Source organism: Canis lupus, chromosome 11 (genome assembly GCF_003254725.2).
Source record: "Canis lupus dingo isolate Sandy chromosome 11, ASM325472v2, whole genome shotgun sequence".
Lineage (NCBI taxonomy): Eukaryota > Metazoa > Chordata > Mammalia > Carnivora > Canidae > Canis > Canis lupus.
Genome location: NC_064253.1, coordinates 56419395 through 56438062, shown reverse-complemented (window position 1 = coordinate 56438062; position 18668 = coordinate 56419395). Strand labels below are relative to the sequence as shown.

Below are 18668 nucleotides of genomic sequence, written 5' to 3'. Positions count from 1 at the left end.
TAGTGGATAAATCTCTGGTTGTTTACCTCTTTGTTTTCATTGCAGACTTCTAGCCCCAGTTATAAAGTCTCATATTAGTGGAAGTCAACAGGATACTGACTTTACTACCAGTCAGCAACCAGACCTTGCCCAACTTTGGCTTTTGTTCCTAGGAACCCTGTGTAACACCTCAAGGGACATCTGTGAGGATTTCCATCTTGGCTTTGTTAAGTTTTCTTCTCCAGTTTCTTCTCCAGTTCTTCTCCAGTGCTACTTTGGCACTTCTAATTCCATCTTGGTGTCTTTTGGTCAGAGAACCCAAGTAGGTGTATTCTTTATCTGACCCAGTCCCCCTATTCTCCAACTATAGTTTACTGGACCAAGAGGTGGGCACGTGGCCAAGAAAAACTCGTATGTCAGCTGGTAGCATTCTACTTATGCCCTGGTATAAAAAGAAACTGTGCCAGTAAGATTCTCAAAAGAAATCTGGAAATGAGAAGTAGTTCTCTCTCATTCTGCAAGTGTTTAATCCTGTGAGTAGGGAGGGAGATAGAAGTGACTATACTTGAAGCTCTTCGAAACAAATTACTTAATTTCTCCCTTAGGTGCCTGATTTTCCCTCCTAGGCACTGTTCACTCTAATATTTTTTTAATTGTAAGGAGGCACATGCTGCGTGAGCTACAAACTGAGCCTATGTGAATAGATGTTGTTGTTAAAAATCAAAATATGTAGCAAAGTGAATCTGACACATTTAATAGCTTGCATAATTGTTATTGTGCTGCATGGTAATTAAAGCTTAAATGATAACCAGTTTCCATAAATTACTGTAATTACTCTTATTTTAGTAACTCAGCATTTCTGGGGTCAGTTGGAGGAAGTGTGGTTGTGATAAGGAGCAAGAAAGCAGATTTATGGCACACAGGGCCCTCCCATGGCAGGTAGGCATGGGGTTGAGGGAGGGGGATGTGCTACCAGTGTTCTGTTCCCCTCTCCCTTATTTCAGAGAAACCTGAGCCTTAGGGAGGTAACATAACCATCAAGGCCACACAGCTAACTAGCGGGAGGCCTGGGATTTGTGTCCCAGCATACTGAATCCAGAGTCCCAAGCTCTGATGTATCATGTCAAAGCAGTTACATTTCAGTGCATACGAAAAGTGGTGTGTGAATGTGAAAGATGTTTGAAGAAATAGTACTTGTACCTGAAACTAAATCTTGGATCTGTGAATCTTCGGTTGTTTGCCCTGTAGATGGACCAGATTGATTCCTTGCCAAATGTAAAGGGAAAGGTTTTACAGGTAGAGGAAAAGGAATGGAGGGTAATTTAGGGAGCTAAGAGCACCTAAGGGCAGGTCTAGGAAACGGTCCCAGGAGAAGAAACTAGATCATGGGGTGTGGTAGAAGCTGTTGAAGGACTTTCAGGAGAAACTCCCCTTCTAAAAAATTGTGACCAGCAAATACCTTCCCATCTGCACCTTTGGTAAAATTTACATAGATACTACCTACCGCTGGAGCCCCGGTGATGGGAAAAAGCAGAACAGGCTTCAGGTCATTCCTGGGAAAATGGAACAGGCTCCATAATGCCGCGTCCCCTAGCTCTGGGATCTAGGTCATTTATCCCCGGTCACGAAATCACTGAAAATTATCATAGTTCCTTAAACTACTTGGTCTGGGAAACTTGGTAGCAGCTGATTGGCTGCATTAGTGGCAGGGTGAGGGGCGGCTGTGGTGAGATGAGAGGGGCAGGGCAAAACTAAAGATGGGGGTGCGTATCTCACAAATTCATCTGCTATGACAAATTAGCCTGCCTTCTTGAATTTGGAGGGAGCAAAACAGGAATTGGGCGGAACGATGAACACTTGGAGAGATAGGTAGAAGAAAACCTTTTTTTTTTTTTTGAAGATTTTATTGATTTATTCATGAGAGAGAGAGAGAGAGAGAGAAACAGGCAGAGGGAGAAGCAGGCTTCATGCAGGGAGCCCGACGTAGGACTCATCCCAGGACCCCGGGATCACGCCCTGAGCTGAAGGCAGACGCTCAACTGCTGAGCCACCCAGGTGTCCCTTAGAAGAAAACTTTTAAACCAGGTCACCATTAGGTCTCTTTTAACTCTGAAAATTTAGTTTTGTTCTTCAGGATCTAGAGGTTCCTTTCCCCTTCCCACCCCATGAGGCTTTTTTTAAGTGGAAAAAACAGGTACTGAAGAGAGCTTCTTAAAAGGCAAATTTTATTTAGTTTTTATTATCTCTTGCTATACCAACTGCTTTATGACAGCATTAGATGTTCAGTAAATGTTTTGATTAATTTGCTGTTAGTTTAATCTGCTTATTTTATGTTTAAGTGTTTGACTACTTGGATATATATCTGCACATCTGGAATACATCCTAGTATTTATCAGCTGGCCATTCTCCCGGTTTTCCTCCTCTCCTCTTCACCTCTGTAGTTGTGATTTCTCTGAATGTGTCTCTCCTGTCAGCCACTGGGCAGTATATACAGTGAGCTGGGTCCCTAAACACCATTTTTACTCTCATGTGATATGCTTATCATAAAACTTACATTCATTACCTTCTTATAAGTACTGTTTATAAGTCGTTACACTACATTTTACCTTATTTGGCCCTGCCAGCAAAATAGACTTGAAACTCTGACAGAGGCAGACCCTGTAGCAGCTCCACTTTATACGTTATGTGTATTCTCAGTTTCTGGAAGAAGAATATAAAATGGGTATTATTTCTACTTTTACAATGAAGGACTTAAGCTCAGAGATTTAGTAACTTTACTAAAGCCAAGTCAGTAAAGAGGCAAATATAGCTCACAATTAGGTGCTCAGACTCTAGATCCAGACTGCTTAGATTCTAATCCCAATCTCTTACCAGTCTTACCAGTCTAACTGCCAGTCTAGTTATTATCACTCTGGGCGATTTCTTAGTACCTCTATACCTTAGTTTCCACATCTATAGAATGGGAATACTAATAGTATCTACTTCATAAGGCTGTTGTGGTCATTAAATGAATGTGTAGATCTGTAGCTCTTAGTGTCTGATACATGGTTAAGTATTGTGATAAGGCTCTATTGCCTGTATTACAGGAAATAATCAGATTTAAATCCAAGTCATTAGACTATAAAAACAATACAATTAAGTAAGCAGGCATCGTTTTCATTTTATACATCAGAAAGCTGATGCTCAAAGAGGTTAGGTAATTTAAGTGGCAAAATACTGTTATACAATACATTAAATGTAAATACATTACATTAAATGAGTTTGTACTACATTGTTATATAAGTTAAGTTAAAAAGTCGAGTAAACAATATTAGGAAATTGAATCCAGGGACGCCTGGGTGGCTCAGTGGTTAAGCATCTGCCTTCGGCTCAGGTTGTGATCCCAGGGTCCTGGGGTTGAGTCCCACACTGGGCTCCCTGCATGGAGCCTGCTTCTCCCTCTGCCTGTCTCTAACTCTCTCTCTCTGTTTCTCATGAATAAATAAATAAAATCTTCAAAAAAAAAAAAAAAGGAAATTGAATCCAGCAATATAGAAAAAACAATGTAGGGATCCCTGGGTGGCGCAGCGGTTTGGCGCCTGCCTTTGGCCCAGGGCGCGATCCTGGAGACCCGGGATCGAATCCCACGTCGGGCTCCCGGTGCATGGAGCCTGCTTCTCCCTCTGCCTGTGTCTCTGCCTCTCTCTCTCTCTCTCTCTATCATAAATAAATAAAAATTAAAAAAAAAAAAAAGAAAAAACAATGTAAAATTAAGTGAGCTTTATCCTAAATATGCAAGGCTAGTCCAACATTCAGAAACCAGTCAGTGTAATTCAGCATATTAATGAATAACCAAAAAACAACCGATCACATTAATACATGTTGAAGCATTTAACAAAATTCAACATCCGTTCATAACAAAAATGCTTAACAAACTAGGAGTTTATGGAAACTTCTCAGTCTAATAAGAGATATTTGTAAAAACCTGCAGCTAATATATCTAATGGTGAAAGACTGAATAGTTTCCCATTAAGATCAGGAACCAGGCAAAGATGTTTACTGTTTTAGTGTATGTGTGCATTAAACATATCATTTGTTCCTTTATTTCTGAGTATAAAAAATTTATGTTCTTTGTGGATAATTCTGAAAGTTAATAAAATGCCAAAGAATAAATTAAAAATCACCCATAAATCCACAAACCAGAGATCTAGACACACGTGCGTGTTATAATCAGGGTCATGCTATTTTATGAATTATCTTTTTAATTTATCCACACATAAACATCTTCCCATGTGATTTAAATTTTTTCTTTTACTTTTATTGGCTAGTTTTCCTCCTAATGGGTTTGTTTCAGGATTTGACTTGTTGTTTGAATCCAGGTTTTCCCGTGAGCAAATAACATACTGCTACTAATGGAACTTTACCAAACTTGTCCTCATTAAGACTCTTGTAGTTTTTGGTGCAGTGGAGCACCCCCTGGTTGAGTTCTGTGACACACCACCCTAGTTTTCCTTTCTTTTTTTGGCTCTTTCATTGTTTTTTTACTGATTGTTTCTTGTCTTGTCTTTGTCTTTCTTTGAGCCCTTGTAGTAATAATCATAGAGTTGTGCTGTCCAGTAGGATAGCTAGCTGCTAGCCCTGTATGAATAGTGAAGTTTTAATTAAAATGATGTAAAATTTTAAAGTCAGTTTCTCAGGTGCTGAAGGGCTCAGTGGCCACATGTAGGAAGTGGCTACTGAATATGACAGCGTAGATAATATTTTCTGTCTTCACTGTAAGTTCTGTTGGGTAGCTCTATTGCTGTCAGAGGGTATGCAGTTGTAAAGAACAGAAACTCACTCCAAGGAGCTCAAAAGTGAAGCGTTTGTGCTGGAAACTATAGGAACATAACCAGGTGCAGCTGGCCTGCACTGCTGGAGAGTGCTGGGGCAGCTACTCCCTTCCCTTCCTTCTGGGGTCCAGAGCTCTTCTCTTGGCTCCTCACTTCACATCTGCTCCATCCCCTCTCCGGATACCAGCTTCTTCCTCTGCCCTGCCAAAACTTCTGCATGGATGTGGTTTTGATTCACCACGACAGGATGTAGCCTGAACTCCATATGGCCTTGTAACTCTAATCATCTCACTGTGCTTCCTATATCTCCTATATCTCTTAGTTCATATTCTCCAGACATCTGGCTCAAATCCTTCTCTACCCCAAGTTATTTGTCTTCCCCCTCTTTTTTTCAGCTTTATTGAGGTAGAGTTGACAAAAACTGCTGATATTTAAGGTGTATAATGTGATTACTTTGTTATATGTATACACTGAAATAATTACCAAAATCAAGCAAATTAATGTATCCATTACCTCACTTACCTTTTTTTTTTTTTTTTTTTTTTTTTTGGTGAGAAGTTAAAATCTACATACTCTCTTAACAAATACACTATACAGTATTAATAACTGTAGTCACCATGCTGTACATTAGATCCTCTAGAATATATTCTTCCTGTAGCTGAAACTTTGTACCCTTTAACCAACATTTTCCCATTTTCTCTCACTCTAGTCCCTTGTAACTATTAGTCTACTCTCTGCTTCTGTAAGTTCTGCTCTTTTAGATTCCACATATAAGTAAAATCATGCGGTGTTTGTCTTTCTGTGTCTGGCTTATCTCACTTAGCATAATGTCCTCCAGGTTCATCCATGTTGTTGTAAATGATAGGATTTGCTTCTTTATTAAGGCTAAACAATATGTGTGTGCATGCCATATTTTCCTTATCTATTCATCAGTAGATGGATATTGGGTTGTTTCTCAATCTTGGCTATTAAGAGTAATGCTGCAGTGAACATGGGAGTGAAGGTAACTCTTTAACACAGTGCCTTGATCTCCTTTGGGTATATATCCAAAAGTGGGATTTGGGGGCCAAATCGTAGTTCTATTTTTAATTTTTTGAGTAACCTCCATACCTCCATAGTGGGCGTATCAGTTTACATTCCCACGAACAGTGTACAAGGGTTCCCTCTTCTCCATATCCTGGCCAACACTTACCTTTTGTCTTCTTGATAAAAGCCATTCTAACAGGTGTGAGGTGATAGCTCATTCTGGTTTTGATTTCCATTTTCCTGATTAGTGATATTGAGCACAACAGTACATGTACTTGTTGGCTTTTTGTATGTTTTCTTTTGAGAAATGTCTTTTCAGGTCCTTTGCCCATTTTTAAATCAGGTTGTTTTCTTGTTCTTGAGTTGCTTTAGTTCCTTTTGTTTTTTTGGATATTAATCCCTTATCTGGTAGATGGTTTGCAAATATTTTCTCCCATTTTGTAGGTTATCTCTTCATTCTGTTGTTTCCTTTGCTGTGCAGAAGCTTTTTAGTTTGATGCCACCACATTTGTTGGTTTTTGCTTTTCGTTGCCTGTGCTTTTGGGGTCCTATCCAAAAAATAATTGTCCAGACCAGTATCAAGAAGCTTTTCCCCTGTTTTCTTTTAGGGCCATAGTTTGTCAGGTCTCACATTTAAATCTTAAATCCATTTTGAGTTGATTTTTATGTATGGCGTGAAATAATGGTTCAATTTAATTTTTCTGCTGGTGGCTATCCAATTTTGCCAACACCATTTATTTAAAAGACCATCCTTGGGGTGCCTGGGTGGCTCAATCAGTTAAGCGTCCGACTATTGATTTCAGCTTGGATCATGAGAACGAGCCCTGCATCAGGCTCCATGCTGAGTGTGGGCCCTGCTTAAGATTCTCTCTCTAGTAGTCACTTATTTAGTTAAGTGGCTGACTCTTGGTTTTGGCTCAGGTCATGACCTCAGGGTCATGGGATCAGCATGGAGTCTGTTTATCCCTCTCCTAGCCCCTCTGTCCCTCTCCCACACACAGTCTCTCTGAAATAAATATTAAAAAATATATATCTCCCTCTGCCCCTCCCCTCTGCTCATCCTCTTTCTCTTTAAAATACCATCCTTTCCACATTGTGTATTCTCGGCACCTTTGTCAAAGATCAGTTGACTATGAATGTGTGGATTCATTTCTGGGCTTTCCATTATGTTCCATTGGCTTATGTCTTTTTATACCAGTACTATACTGTCTTGATAACTATAGCTTTATAGTATATTTTGAAATCATACAGTATGATACCCTCCTCGTCTTTGTTCTTCTTGCCTGAGACTTCTTTTGCTTTGGCTATATTTAGGGTCTTTTGTGGTTCCATACGGATTGCAGGATTTTTTCTGTTTCTGTGATAAATGCCATTGGAGCTTTGATAGGGATTGGACTGAATCTGTAGAGGGCTTTATGCTTTAGGCAGTATGGACATTTTAACAATATTAATTCTTCCAATCGATGAACTCAGGATATCTGTCCATTTATTTGTGTCTTCTTCCATCAGTGTTTTACAGTTTTCAATATATAGCTCTTTCACCTCCTTGGCTAAATTTATTCCTAAGTATTTTATTGTTTTTGATAAAGATGTCCTCTCAGAAACAAACTGAGGGTTGCTGGGGAGAAGGGGAAATTCTGTAACTGGGTGATGGGTATTAAGGAAGGCACGTGATGTAATAAGCACTGGGTACAAGACTGATGAACCACTGAACTCTACCTCTGAAACTAATAATACAGTATATGTTTATTGAATTAAAAAAAAAAGATGACCACTCTCACCAGTTGTATTTTAGTACAATACTCGAAGTCCAAGCAAGTATCATAGGACAAAAAAGTAACCAAAAAAAGTGTCTGGACTAGAAAGAAACTTTCTTTGTAGACAACATGGTTGTGTATGTAGAAATGCCTAATAAATTTGCAAGAAAGCTCCTACAGCTAATTAGTGATTTCAGCAAGATAGAAGGTCATCTTTTAAAAAGTCACTTTTATTTCTATATATTAACAACGAACATTTGGAAACCCAAAAACGTTTAAACTGCCATTCATAATAGGCTCCAAAAGAAAAAAGAAAAAAGAACTATGTATACATCTAACAGAAAACTGCAAAACACCAATGAAAGAAATCAAAGATGACAAAAATAAATGGAGAAACATACTGTGTTCATGGATTAGAAGACTTGATACTGTTAATGTTGATGTCACTCAAGTTTATAGATTTAATGCAATTTCAGTCAAAATCTAAGATTTTTTTGTAGATATAACTGATTCTAAAATTTATATGGAGAGGTAAAACTAGAATAATAGAAACAAAACAATTGAAAAAGAAACAAAAGACTCATAATACCCGATTTTAAGACCTACAATACAAGCTAAAATATTTATGATAGTGTAGTATCAGTGAAAAAAATAGGTACAAGTTGCTGTGGAAAAGAATAGAGAGTCTAGAAATGGCACACAATAGTGATTTTTTTTAAAGATGTAAAGACAATTCAATGGAGGGAGACAATCTTTTCAATAAATGACGCTGTACCACCTTAACATCTTCATACCATAAAAGAAACAACTCCTATAAAAAATTAATTCTGAATTGATTGTAGACCTAAATGTGAAAGGTAAAACTGTAAAATTCTTAGAAGTAAATTAGAAACTCTTTCTGACCTGAGCTCTTGGTATGCCCAAAGGACTATCCATAAAAGAAAAAATTGATAATTGGCTTTCTACAAATTAAAAACTTTTGCTCCATTAAAGATACTGTTAGAATGCAAAGAAGATATACAAATGGCAAATAAGTACATGAAGAGGTACTCAACATCATTAGACATTAGAGAAATGCAAATTAAAACCACAGTGAGATCCTATTATATATTTTTTAGAATGGCTAAATTTAAGTACTTAAAATACCAAGTGAGACTATGGAGCAGCTGGATCTCTTATACATTGCTGGTGGGGTTGCAAAATGATACAGCTACTCTAAACAATTTGGCAGGTTTTTTAAAAAGTTAAACATATACCTTCCATATAAGCTAGTATTTTTCCTAGAGAAATGAACTTAACGTTCACACAAAAACTTGTGTACAAAAGTTTGTGGTAGCATTGTTCAGAATTACCAAAATCTTGAAAGAACCCAAATACTCTTCAGCGGGTGAAAGGATAAACTAATTGTGGTATATCCACTCAGTGGAATGCTTATTCAATAAATAAAGGAAAAGAGTTACACATGCAACAGAATGGATGAATCTCAAAAGCAGTATGCTAAATAAAAGAAGCCAGTGAGTCTCATGGTTACATGCTGTATGATTCCAAGTACAAGTCATTTTGGAAAAGGCAGATTATAGGAACAGAGAACAGATCAGTGGTTGGCAGGAGTTAGGGGGAAGTAGAGGGTCTTACCAAAAAAAAGGGTGTTGGAATAGTTATGTATCCTATTTGTGGAGATAGTAACTAGATGTTATATGCATATGTTAAAACTCAGAACTATAAGCCTGGAAGAGTAAATTCCACTGTGTGTTAATTTTTAAAAATAAAAATGCTTCTCACTGTGATACATATGTCAAAGTTCATTTAATGATACTTAACCTCTGTGCATTTCATTGTCCCTAAATTTTGCATCACCTGAAAATAAAAATTGAAAACAAACAGAAAAGTGTTTGGAAGGTAGGAAAGAAACACTTAGGTGTTCTAATTAGAAGAACTGTACCCTAAAGTATGAAAATACAATAGAATTTATAATGGCAAGGATCCATTTATTTTCCTTTTTAACACATAACCATGTTGTCTGTTTTCTTGACAATATACTGTGATTCACTGATTGCTACTTAATAATGATGGATAGTTTCTGGCCACAAGCTACATAAGAGCTCTTTTGTAATCTGTTTTTCTACCCATCAATTCCGATTCATTGTATCTCCCTTTGCCTTTTGCTACAATTCTCTCATCTGTTGACAAGGGGAAAGAATCAAGTTAGGAAAAAATCTGTTTTCAGTGTTCTCTATGAATTTGTTACATTTAAGATTTAATCATAAATTATTTTTTGACTAGCAAACGCAAGTTACACTGTTGATTGGGATTGTCTTTGGATTTTATAAAATAATAAACTTAACAGAGCCTTTATCTTAAATATTAGAGACCATTCTTTGATTTGAATGGAAATATTGTAGCACTTTGCTTGGGTGACAGTAGATGATGTCATATTAAATTTAAATTGATCTCCTCTGAGTGTTTATCTTTAGTGCATGTGCAATTTCTTCAGCACCAGAGAACCTTTCAGAGGCATTCTGTCAATACAGCTACCTGACAGTCATTTGTATTTGTAAACTGTGCATTTGGCACCTGCTGGTCTCTTGCATTGGAGCTAGTGGGGAGCCAAAATGGGTGTACAATGAAGTTATTGGTTGGTACATCTCAGTGGGAATTATTGAAGGGAAGAAACAGCACTTGCAGGACCTCAGGAGAGGATAAAAAGAAACTAGGAGTATTAACACAAGCCAGCTATTCTTTGCTCCCAAAAAAGGATGATTTAAAAAGTGAGGCAGTTCTACCAAAGTCAAGTGTTTATGGACCTGCATTTTAATTCTTGTTAAGAGATACGAGGAAAGGTTTCTAATTAAAATCTATAATGCATTTTAAAAATTTCAAGATTTCAGTAGAAGACTGAGAATTCATATAAGCAGAAATATAAAAATTGTGGAAAAATGCTTAATTTCTGAAGAAATGGAAATTAAAATGCAGGTGTCTTTTTATTTGTCATAGTAAAACAAACTTTAATACAAAAGAAACATGTTGGCAAGACTTCAAAGAACAGGTAGACAAGTAGCAACAAGAACTAATGTTTTGTAGGTGTAACTTGCCCACACTTAGAAAAGTTATTTACTCAACAGATTTCTCCTCAACTTATGATAGTTTGATTTAAAATGTTTTTGCTTGATGGTGGTGCAAAAGCAATACACAGTTAGTACTTTGAATTTTGTTCTTTCCCAGGCTAGTGATGTGCACTAAGATACTCTCTTTGCTGGTGGTGAGCAGTGAGCCACAGCTCCCAGTAAGCCTCATGGTCCCAGGCATCAACAACTGACACACTTAATATACCCATGCAACCATTGTTTATCACTTTCAGTACAGAATTAAACAAATTACATGATATTAAATACTTTATTATAAAATGGGCTTTGTGTTAGATGATTTTGCTCAAGTAGGGTATTTTAAGTGTTCTGAACACATTTTAGGGTAGGCTGGATATATTAAATGTATTTTCCATTTAGGATTTTTCAATGTAGGATAGGGTTATTGGGCTGTATCCCCCTTGTAAGTTGAGAAAGATCTATATTCTTTATTGGATACAACTCAAGGAAATAATTACAAAGAAAAAAAGGCTGATAGGTGGATATGCTTTAGTCTTTTTTGCTGTAAGGCATGTCTCTGTGCTGCAAGTTTGCTCATAGTGTGACTGGTAATTAGAGGAATAATGTTAATATAAATGAATGGTGTTCATATTATTTTCCTCAGAATGTTTTGAAACTATCAAAGAAAAGTTTTTTCACCACTAAACAGAATTTAGGGGCGCTTGGGTGGTTCAGTTGGTTCAGTGACTTGTTTTCGGCTTTGGGTCATGATCTTGGGGCCCTGAGATCAAGCTCCACACTGGTGCTCTGTGCTCAGTGAGGAGGCTGCTTCTCTCCCTCTGCCACATCCTCTACTCACGTGTGTGCATCCTTTCTCTAAAATATTTTTTTAAAAAAGAAAATGCTTTAGTGGTGTATGAAGACCTCTTCCAACCTAAAAAGGAGGGACAGTTTCATGGCCTTGAGAAATACTTTGCTTTTCACAATGTTAAGCTATCCAGTGGAGCTACCCATATAGTTGAAGAAGTTGTGAGATTTTGCCTTTTGCTAAAAAAAAAAAAAAAAACCCAAAACCATAGAAAAACTACACCCTGGTTTAAACTATTTTGGTAAAATTGGTTCCATTGGCAGTGAATGCCCTCAAGGACCTCAGTTTATATCTTGAGAAAGGACCTATTTGCTCCAGATTAAGGCTACAGAGGATCACCTGGCTGACACAGTGGTAGGCTAAACAGTACTAGTAGTTTTGTTCTAGGCTCTTCATAGTAAGTACTCTGGTTGTAAAGTTACATAGTTTCAAGTGGTTAGCCCCTAATGCTATTTTTCTCTTGAGCCCTGTTATTTTTAGTGTGATTGTGCAGAACATGAGGTTTTTAAGTTTTATATATATATATAATATATATATTATATATATGTTATGTATGTATTTTTAAGTTATATATATTTTAAGGAAAAAATATAATTTTATACATATTTCATATATATGTTATTTAAGTATTGTTATTTTAAGTTATATATATTTAAGTTATATATATATTTATATATATATATATTTTTTTTTTTTAAGGAAAAAATATAAATGCCCAACAATTAGGAATGGTTAAGTTTTAGGACAACATCTTGATAGATTCTAATGCATCTTAAATATTAAATAAGCATAGAAAATAAGCATAGAAAAATTTCTGAAACAAGTGCAAGAATTAGAACACAAAACTGAACATCTATATTTCATGATTATAACTGTTTAAAATGTTTGCATCGGTATGGTAGGATTGTAGGTAAAATTTAAAGAAAAAAATTTTAATGTGTGAACCTGATAAAATAGAGGTAAGTCCATTTTAACAGTTTAAGCTAAATTTTTATTTTACTTTTAATTTCAGAATTCCTGGAAAGCTAAAGCAATTCGTATTTGACTTACATTCTGGGAAACTGCACAGAGAATTCCATCATGGTCCTGACCCAACTGATATAGCCCCAGGACAGGTAGGACTCTTGTTTTTCAGTGGGAACTCTTTTTCAGTTAGCTTTGAAGAGGATCTAAAGCTCTTATACAAGGTTGAGTTTCTGCTTCTAAAGATCTTTATAATGAAATTCTGAACATACTCAAGATAATAAATTCTATTCCTTTTAAAATTAATTTTTAAAATTATGTAACTTCAGAAAAGTTGCAAGAATGATACAGTATAATTTCTTGATCACATAAACTGATGTGGTATATATCCTCTGTGGAATTTGGGTAAAAGGATTAAATACAGTTGGCTCCAAATACAGAAGCAAGAGGTAAGAACTAGAAGCACATAGATCAGTGAAGAAGTCAATGGATTCCATTAACTGGTCAAGTCTTCCTTAGGGCCAGATTGACCATATTATAAAGAAAATAATGATTCGTTATTCTTGCTAAACCATCCTAAGCACCTTCACTGGTGCTCAAAACTTGTTTTTTTTTTTTTATGTTGGCAAATTGAACACCAATAAAAAATAAATTTATTATTAAAAAATAATAAAAATAAATGTTTTAAATATAAAAAAAGGTTTAATGCAGCTTTTCATTTGAGATGTAGAATGCCTCACAACTATTTATATGAAATTTTTGTTCTTGCTTTTTATGTAAATTTTAGCCTAAAAATTTGACTAGTTCTACTTTGTAACTTGTTACAAATAATTTCTATGTTCCTGCTTTGTTAAACACCCCTAAATGTTGCATTTTGATGCATTATTGAGTTAGATCATGTCTATTACCAGTATATACTAAGAGGAAAGATGATGTGTAACAAAACTTATGCCCATATGCCCAGAACTTCACTGTTTTGCCCAAGAACCTCCACATATTAAAAGAAAAGCTAAGTCAGTTTTTTCTGAAGAGTCCAATTAAGTTCATTGTTGAGAGTTCCCTTTTAGAATCCAGTGACATGCTTTTCCTGAAGTTTGAGGTCAGGTTTTTCTTTGATAATTAGGCAGCTATAGAAGCAGTTTGTTGGCAGTCACCTAGAGGCGATTATTTCCTTTAGGAAAGTAGGCCTGCTTAATATTTTATCAGGTTAGGAAAAGATGTTACTTACCATTATTATCCTAATTTACTTCAACTACTCCATTAGACAATGAGTTTCTTATATTTTATAGCAAAATAATTATGGCTTAAACCAAACATATATCTCAGTAAAAATACAAATAAAAAATGTATTGGGGAAGGGGAACATGAAAAAATAAAATGGGAAATGTGCAGACTCTGCTTTTTCATTATAATGGGAATGAGCCAGTGTCCGTGGTATGTACCACAGGTACTATGTGCCTATGTTAACTGGGGGATATTAAAACAATGACAACATGTTTGTTCTTGAGTTGCTCACAGTGTGGAGATAAAGGAGAGACTGACTACTTACAACTTTTCTTTGAAATTCTTAGAAGTCACTCTCAGAGTTCTGCTGTGTATTTTTGTCTACCGTTGGTGCACAAGTAAAATACTACAGAAATTAATTTCTTGCAGTATGGAAATGTTTATTTTCCTCCTTATGTCAACCAATTTCTGGTATCCAGGTAATTGCTAAATGAAAGCTCTATTTACAGAGTTGGTGCCTTTAATCCTCTTTGTAGTCAGTTTTTAAGAGTTTGGACCAAATTAATCACAGTTGTGCTACCTCTACAAAAGAGTCTAGGAAAGCACTTAGGTGTCAGGTATTTTGTTGCCTTCCACTACACCTCAGGAGCTGTCCACAGGTCCATAGGTAAGGGCTTTGTGGCAACCTTGCCCTGGAGAATATTTAGTAAGAGCAACTGAATGGGGAAAGCAAGATTTCAAACTTAACTCTGGTGTTTGTCACAACATCTTTATTAAGCAAATAATTACAAAACTACCATTCATCTGATACTTATTAAAACAGTGTAACTCCATAAAATATATTGATATAAAATGTTTTATTCTTTCTTTTGTAGCAAGTCCAAGATGTAGCAAGCAGTCCACCTGAGAGCTCCTTCCAGAAATTAGCACCCAGCGAATATAGGTATACTTTATTGAGGGATCGAGATGAGCTTTAAAAACTTGAAAAACAATTTGCAAGCCTTTCAAACAGCAGCATCAACTTACGTGGTGGAAATAGTAAACCTATATTTTCATAATTCTATGTGTATTTTTATTTTGAATAAACTGAAAGAAGTTTTGGGTTTTTAATTTGTTTTTCCTCCCCCTGACTCAAAATGCATTGTCATTTAATATAGCCTCTTTTTAAAAACCTGTTAGGGATAAAAAAAATAAAAATAAAAATCAGAGGCCTATCTTTGCTTTAAATCTGTCCTGTAAAATTTTTATAAATCAAATGAAAGGTGACATTGCCAGAAACATACCATTAACTTGCACTACTAGGTTAGGGAGGACTTAGGGGTGTCTCCTGTGTAGTATGTGCTTTTCTTTATATACAACCAATCAATCTTGTTGGTATTTTCATTGTCACATTTCTCAAAGTTAAGAGGGTATATATTCTGGATACTTGGGAGGGGAATAAATTAAAATTTTCACACTGCGTACTGTGTTTTACTGATTGGTCGGATATTGCTTATGAAAATTCCATAGTGGTATTTTTTGGATTCTTAATATGTAACTTAAACATACTATGAAGAGGAGGAGAGCCATAAGCCAGAACATTTGGCAGGAATTGTCCTTATGAATTAAGAAAAAGAAAATGAAAAGTGTTATTAAATTTCTATGTGTTTGTCTAACAAAATGGCATATGGATGGCATTTAAAACTTTGAATTAAACCTAAATTTGAGATACTAGTGGAGGTTACCAGTATTGAACCAGATGACTTTTAAGGCTCCTCCTATCATGACACATTAATTTCCAAAGACAAAAACCAGCAGAGAAATTGTATTTCATTAATTCTAATCTTCTTCTATCTTGTAGAGTCTTGTTATAGTTGTATAGATCAACGACAGTAAGGCACATAACGTTCTTAATTTTTTTCCATTGTAAAATTGTTAGAGGACCCTACCCCCTCTAGATTCCCTGATTTCCCAGGCCTGCAGTGTATAGTCCAATGGGTCCCTGTGCCAGGCCTCAATACTGCCAGGGAACAAAACCAGAGGGAGAGGACCCTCAGTGTCATATCAGGAAGCCCAATGCCAGAGGACAGACAGGTTCAAAATTGGCTTTCCTCTGGGCCTGGGTTGGTGCTATAGGCCAAGAGTCATTTTATACTTGGAGTCTAAGTCAATCCCAGTTTGGGGAAAGATTATTTTTAAGCTTAAAAGGCTGACATGTGCCATTATATGTAGTGTGTAATATATGTAACATCTTCCATTTCTTTTAAAATAAAGTGAATATTTATAATGCATATTTAATGATTGTTATTTTTAAAAAATCAGCCTAGAGTTCTTAGTTATGCATGACTTACCCATCATTTCATTCAGAATAATAAATGTTAATAAGGTGATAAGGGGCATGTTTAATATATCTTACTAGACTGTTAATTAGAAAAGCAGGACAGAGCTTCCTCAAGGTTGGGTTTTAGTTCTGTTTAATTCATTGCTTTTAATCAATAACTCTGAAATCCAAGTTGTAGTCTTCAGGTCAGAGGATGGACCAAATCTGAGGCAGTTAGAATGAAAATTCATAAACCTTCAACAAGGCAGCACACAACAGCAAAAGCAGCATTTGCAATTAACTGGAATAAATTTATAATCCTGTAATTGGCTTTTAAAATATTATAAACAAAAGATAACATTCAAATATTGGATTGCAGAGAGCTGACTTGAGAGTAGTTATTATGAAAAAGGCCTCAAGGAACACATGTTCAATGTGATCGAAGATAACTGAATGGCTGCTAAAATAGATTTGAGGCTGCATTATTTAGCTTTTATGCATAGTGGGACTCAAATGTTTACTGAATGAGTGAGATGCAAAGTGATATTGTGGGTAATTTCTGTACCCCTCAAGGGCTATGTGCTCAGCAGGACTGGGTGCCCAGTTTTATAAAAGAAAAAAAAAAAAAAGCTCAAGTGCAAAACACCAAAATGTATTAGAGAAAATAAGTTTTTGCTATAGGGCTAGTGAGGGTGGAGTGAGCAGGAGGCCTGTGGCTAAGAAAATGAGAAAGGAAGTTAGAGAAAGAATGGGAGCTGACTGCAGGCCTTGAATGCCAAGCTAATAGGTCTGTACTGTGTCTTAGGGGCAGCAGAGATCCACTTACAGATTTTTAAGCCAGGAAGTATGTTCATATTTAAGTTTGAGAAAGAATACTCTGGCAGCAGGTCTAGATATGATAAAATAGGTCCAGCACCCGAGAGAGAACGGTCAGAACTAAGAAATGGAGAGGAACAGATACAACATAACAAAGCTGCAGATTCCATAGGGATTTGTCACCAGCTGGACGTACAGAGAGAATGTCCAGGAACCTAGGACTCACAATTCAGACTTCTTCCCTCTGAACCATGCACCAGAGAATGTCACAGGTGTAAGTCTTCTCATTTATCCAGTCTACTTTGGGCTTCAGGCTCCTCAGCTGTGAAGAGAGAGAGAATGCAAGACTGAAGAACAGTTGAGCTGCAAAACCCAACCTAGAAGCAGTCCCTCTGCTTGCCAGCCTTTTCAAGTTTTTCAAAAATTGGTCTAGTAGTGAGGGGGACCATAAAAGGATGAAAACTTCTTTAGATGAAATTCTAAACAAGTTTTAAACAGTTAAGTGAACCTGGAGAAGAAGCTAGAGAATAGGCATCTAAAGCATCTCGTCAAGCTCCATGATGAAGTTGTCAAAGATCATGTACAGACGAAGGAAAAACTGGCAAGATAAGGGCCAAAAAAGAGAGTGAAATATAAAACTGTTGAAATACTAAAGCTCAAGGAGCTTAACCTTGCAGAAAGTGCTAAAGTTGCCAAGAAGGCATTAAAAAAATAGAAAAACCTGAGGGTAAAAAGAATAGATGAAGGAGTGTAATGGATTAACAATTAAGAAAACCCCTGGTCATCCCTTTCTCTTCTAGAAAAACACACACACATAAACAATTAAGAAAAGCAGAACTCAACTTTTATTTTTTTCCCTGACAAGAAGACCTAATCTAGCGGGGCTAAAATGAAGTTAACATTAAACAAAAAAGCAAAAGTGAGAAGTAAAAACAATCTTGCCACATTAAATAATTTTAGGGCTCTTTGGACCAAACTGCGGTATCCCAAAGAGCTGCTGGAAGTTTTAAGTGCTGTTAGCACTGGAAATCCTGAGGAAGACTGGAAGGGAACTCTCAATATTCCAGTTTTCAAAATAACTAGAGTTAATGGCTTTAGCTATTTTTCTAGATAAAACATCTCACAAACCAAACTGAAATGTTAGTAATCTATACTTGGGGAAAAGATTTAAATAGGTGGTAAGAATAAAACAGTTATCAATTTTTAAGCCCAATATTTAAAGACCCTGAAGACAGTTGTTTCAGGACTTAAATGGTTTTATGCTGATTATAACCGTTTATGTGTTCATTAAAACAGGTTGGATAGGACCTCTGCTTGGCAACTGTTTTTTAGCTGTGTTTGAATTTTTGTATGTATTTACAAGTAATAAAACTATATTTATAAAATATTCTATATTTTAGACTTTTTACTAATTCAATTTGTCATATGTCATAAATATAATGTGAACCTTTTACTCTGAACCCAGATGACCAGTTACAAGCTTTTCCAGTTTTTATTTTTTAGATTTAATCGTACTTGAATCAGAATGGGAAGCTATATGAATCCAGATGCTGATAGCTCAAACCTGGCCTTTAGTTTGTGTCCAGGCTCGCCCTCAGAGCACGCCGGGGAAGGACTGACCTGCCCTTAGACAGTGGGTTTTGGAGAGGAGGAAGAAAAGTGCAGCCTAGAAACTGCTTTTCTAAAATGCCCCCTTCCTTCTTCCCTTGCCTAACAAATTCTGTCTATTCATCGTTCAGTGCCCAGGACAGTTATCACCCTTTGTGGTCCCACAGCCCTTTATTGATGTATTTTAGAGGACTCAGTCTAATACACAGTTGGGAACATGTATCTGTTTTTCTT

The 18668-nt window shown here is 36.3% G+C and overlaps 2 protein-coding genes across 5 annotated transcripts in view; one reads left to right on the top strand and one right to left on the bottom strand.

Moving 5' to 3' along the window:
- The window catches only part of ERP44 (endoplasmic reticulum protein 44), a 93170-nt gene extending 78349 nt beyond the window's left edge, over positions 1–14821 (top strand). For all 4 annotated transcript variants that reach the window (XM_025433067.3, XM_035697280.2, XM_025433069.3 and 1 more), the window contains exons 11-12: positions 12537–12639; positions 14587–14821. In XM_025433067.3, coding sequence (XP_025288852.1) covers positions 12537–12639; positions 14587–14688 — 205 coding nt within the window. In that variant the 3' untranslated portion in view covers positions 14689–14821. The remainder of the gene's footprint in view (positions 1–12536; positions 12640–14586) is intronic.
- A 1326-nt stretch (positions 14822–16147) lies between these two features.
- Positions 16148–18668, bottom strand: part of STX17 (syntaxin 17) — a 71634-nt gene continuing 69113 nt past the window's right edge. The window contains exon 10 of the transcript XR_004803963.1: positions 16148–17148. The gene's annotated coding sequence lies outside the window, so the exon portion shown is untranslated. The remainder of the gene's footprint in view (positions 17149–18668) is intronic.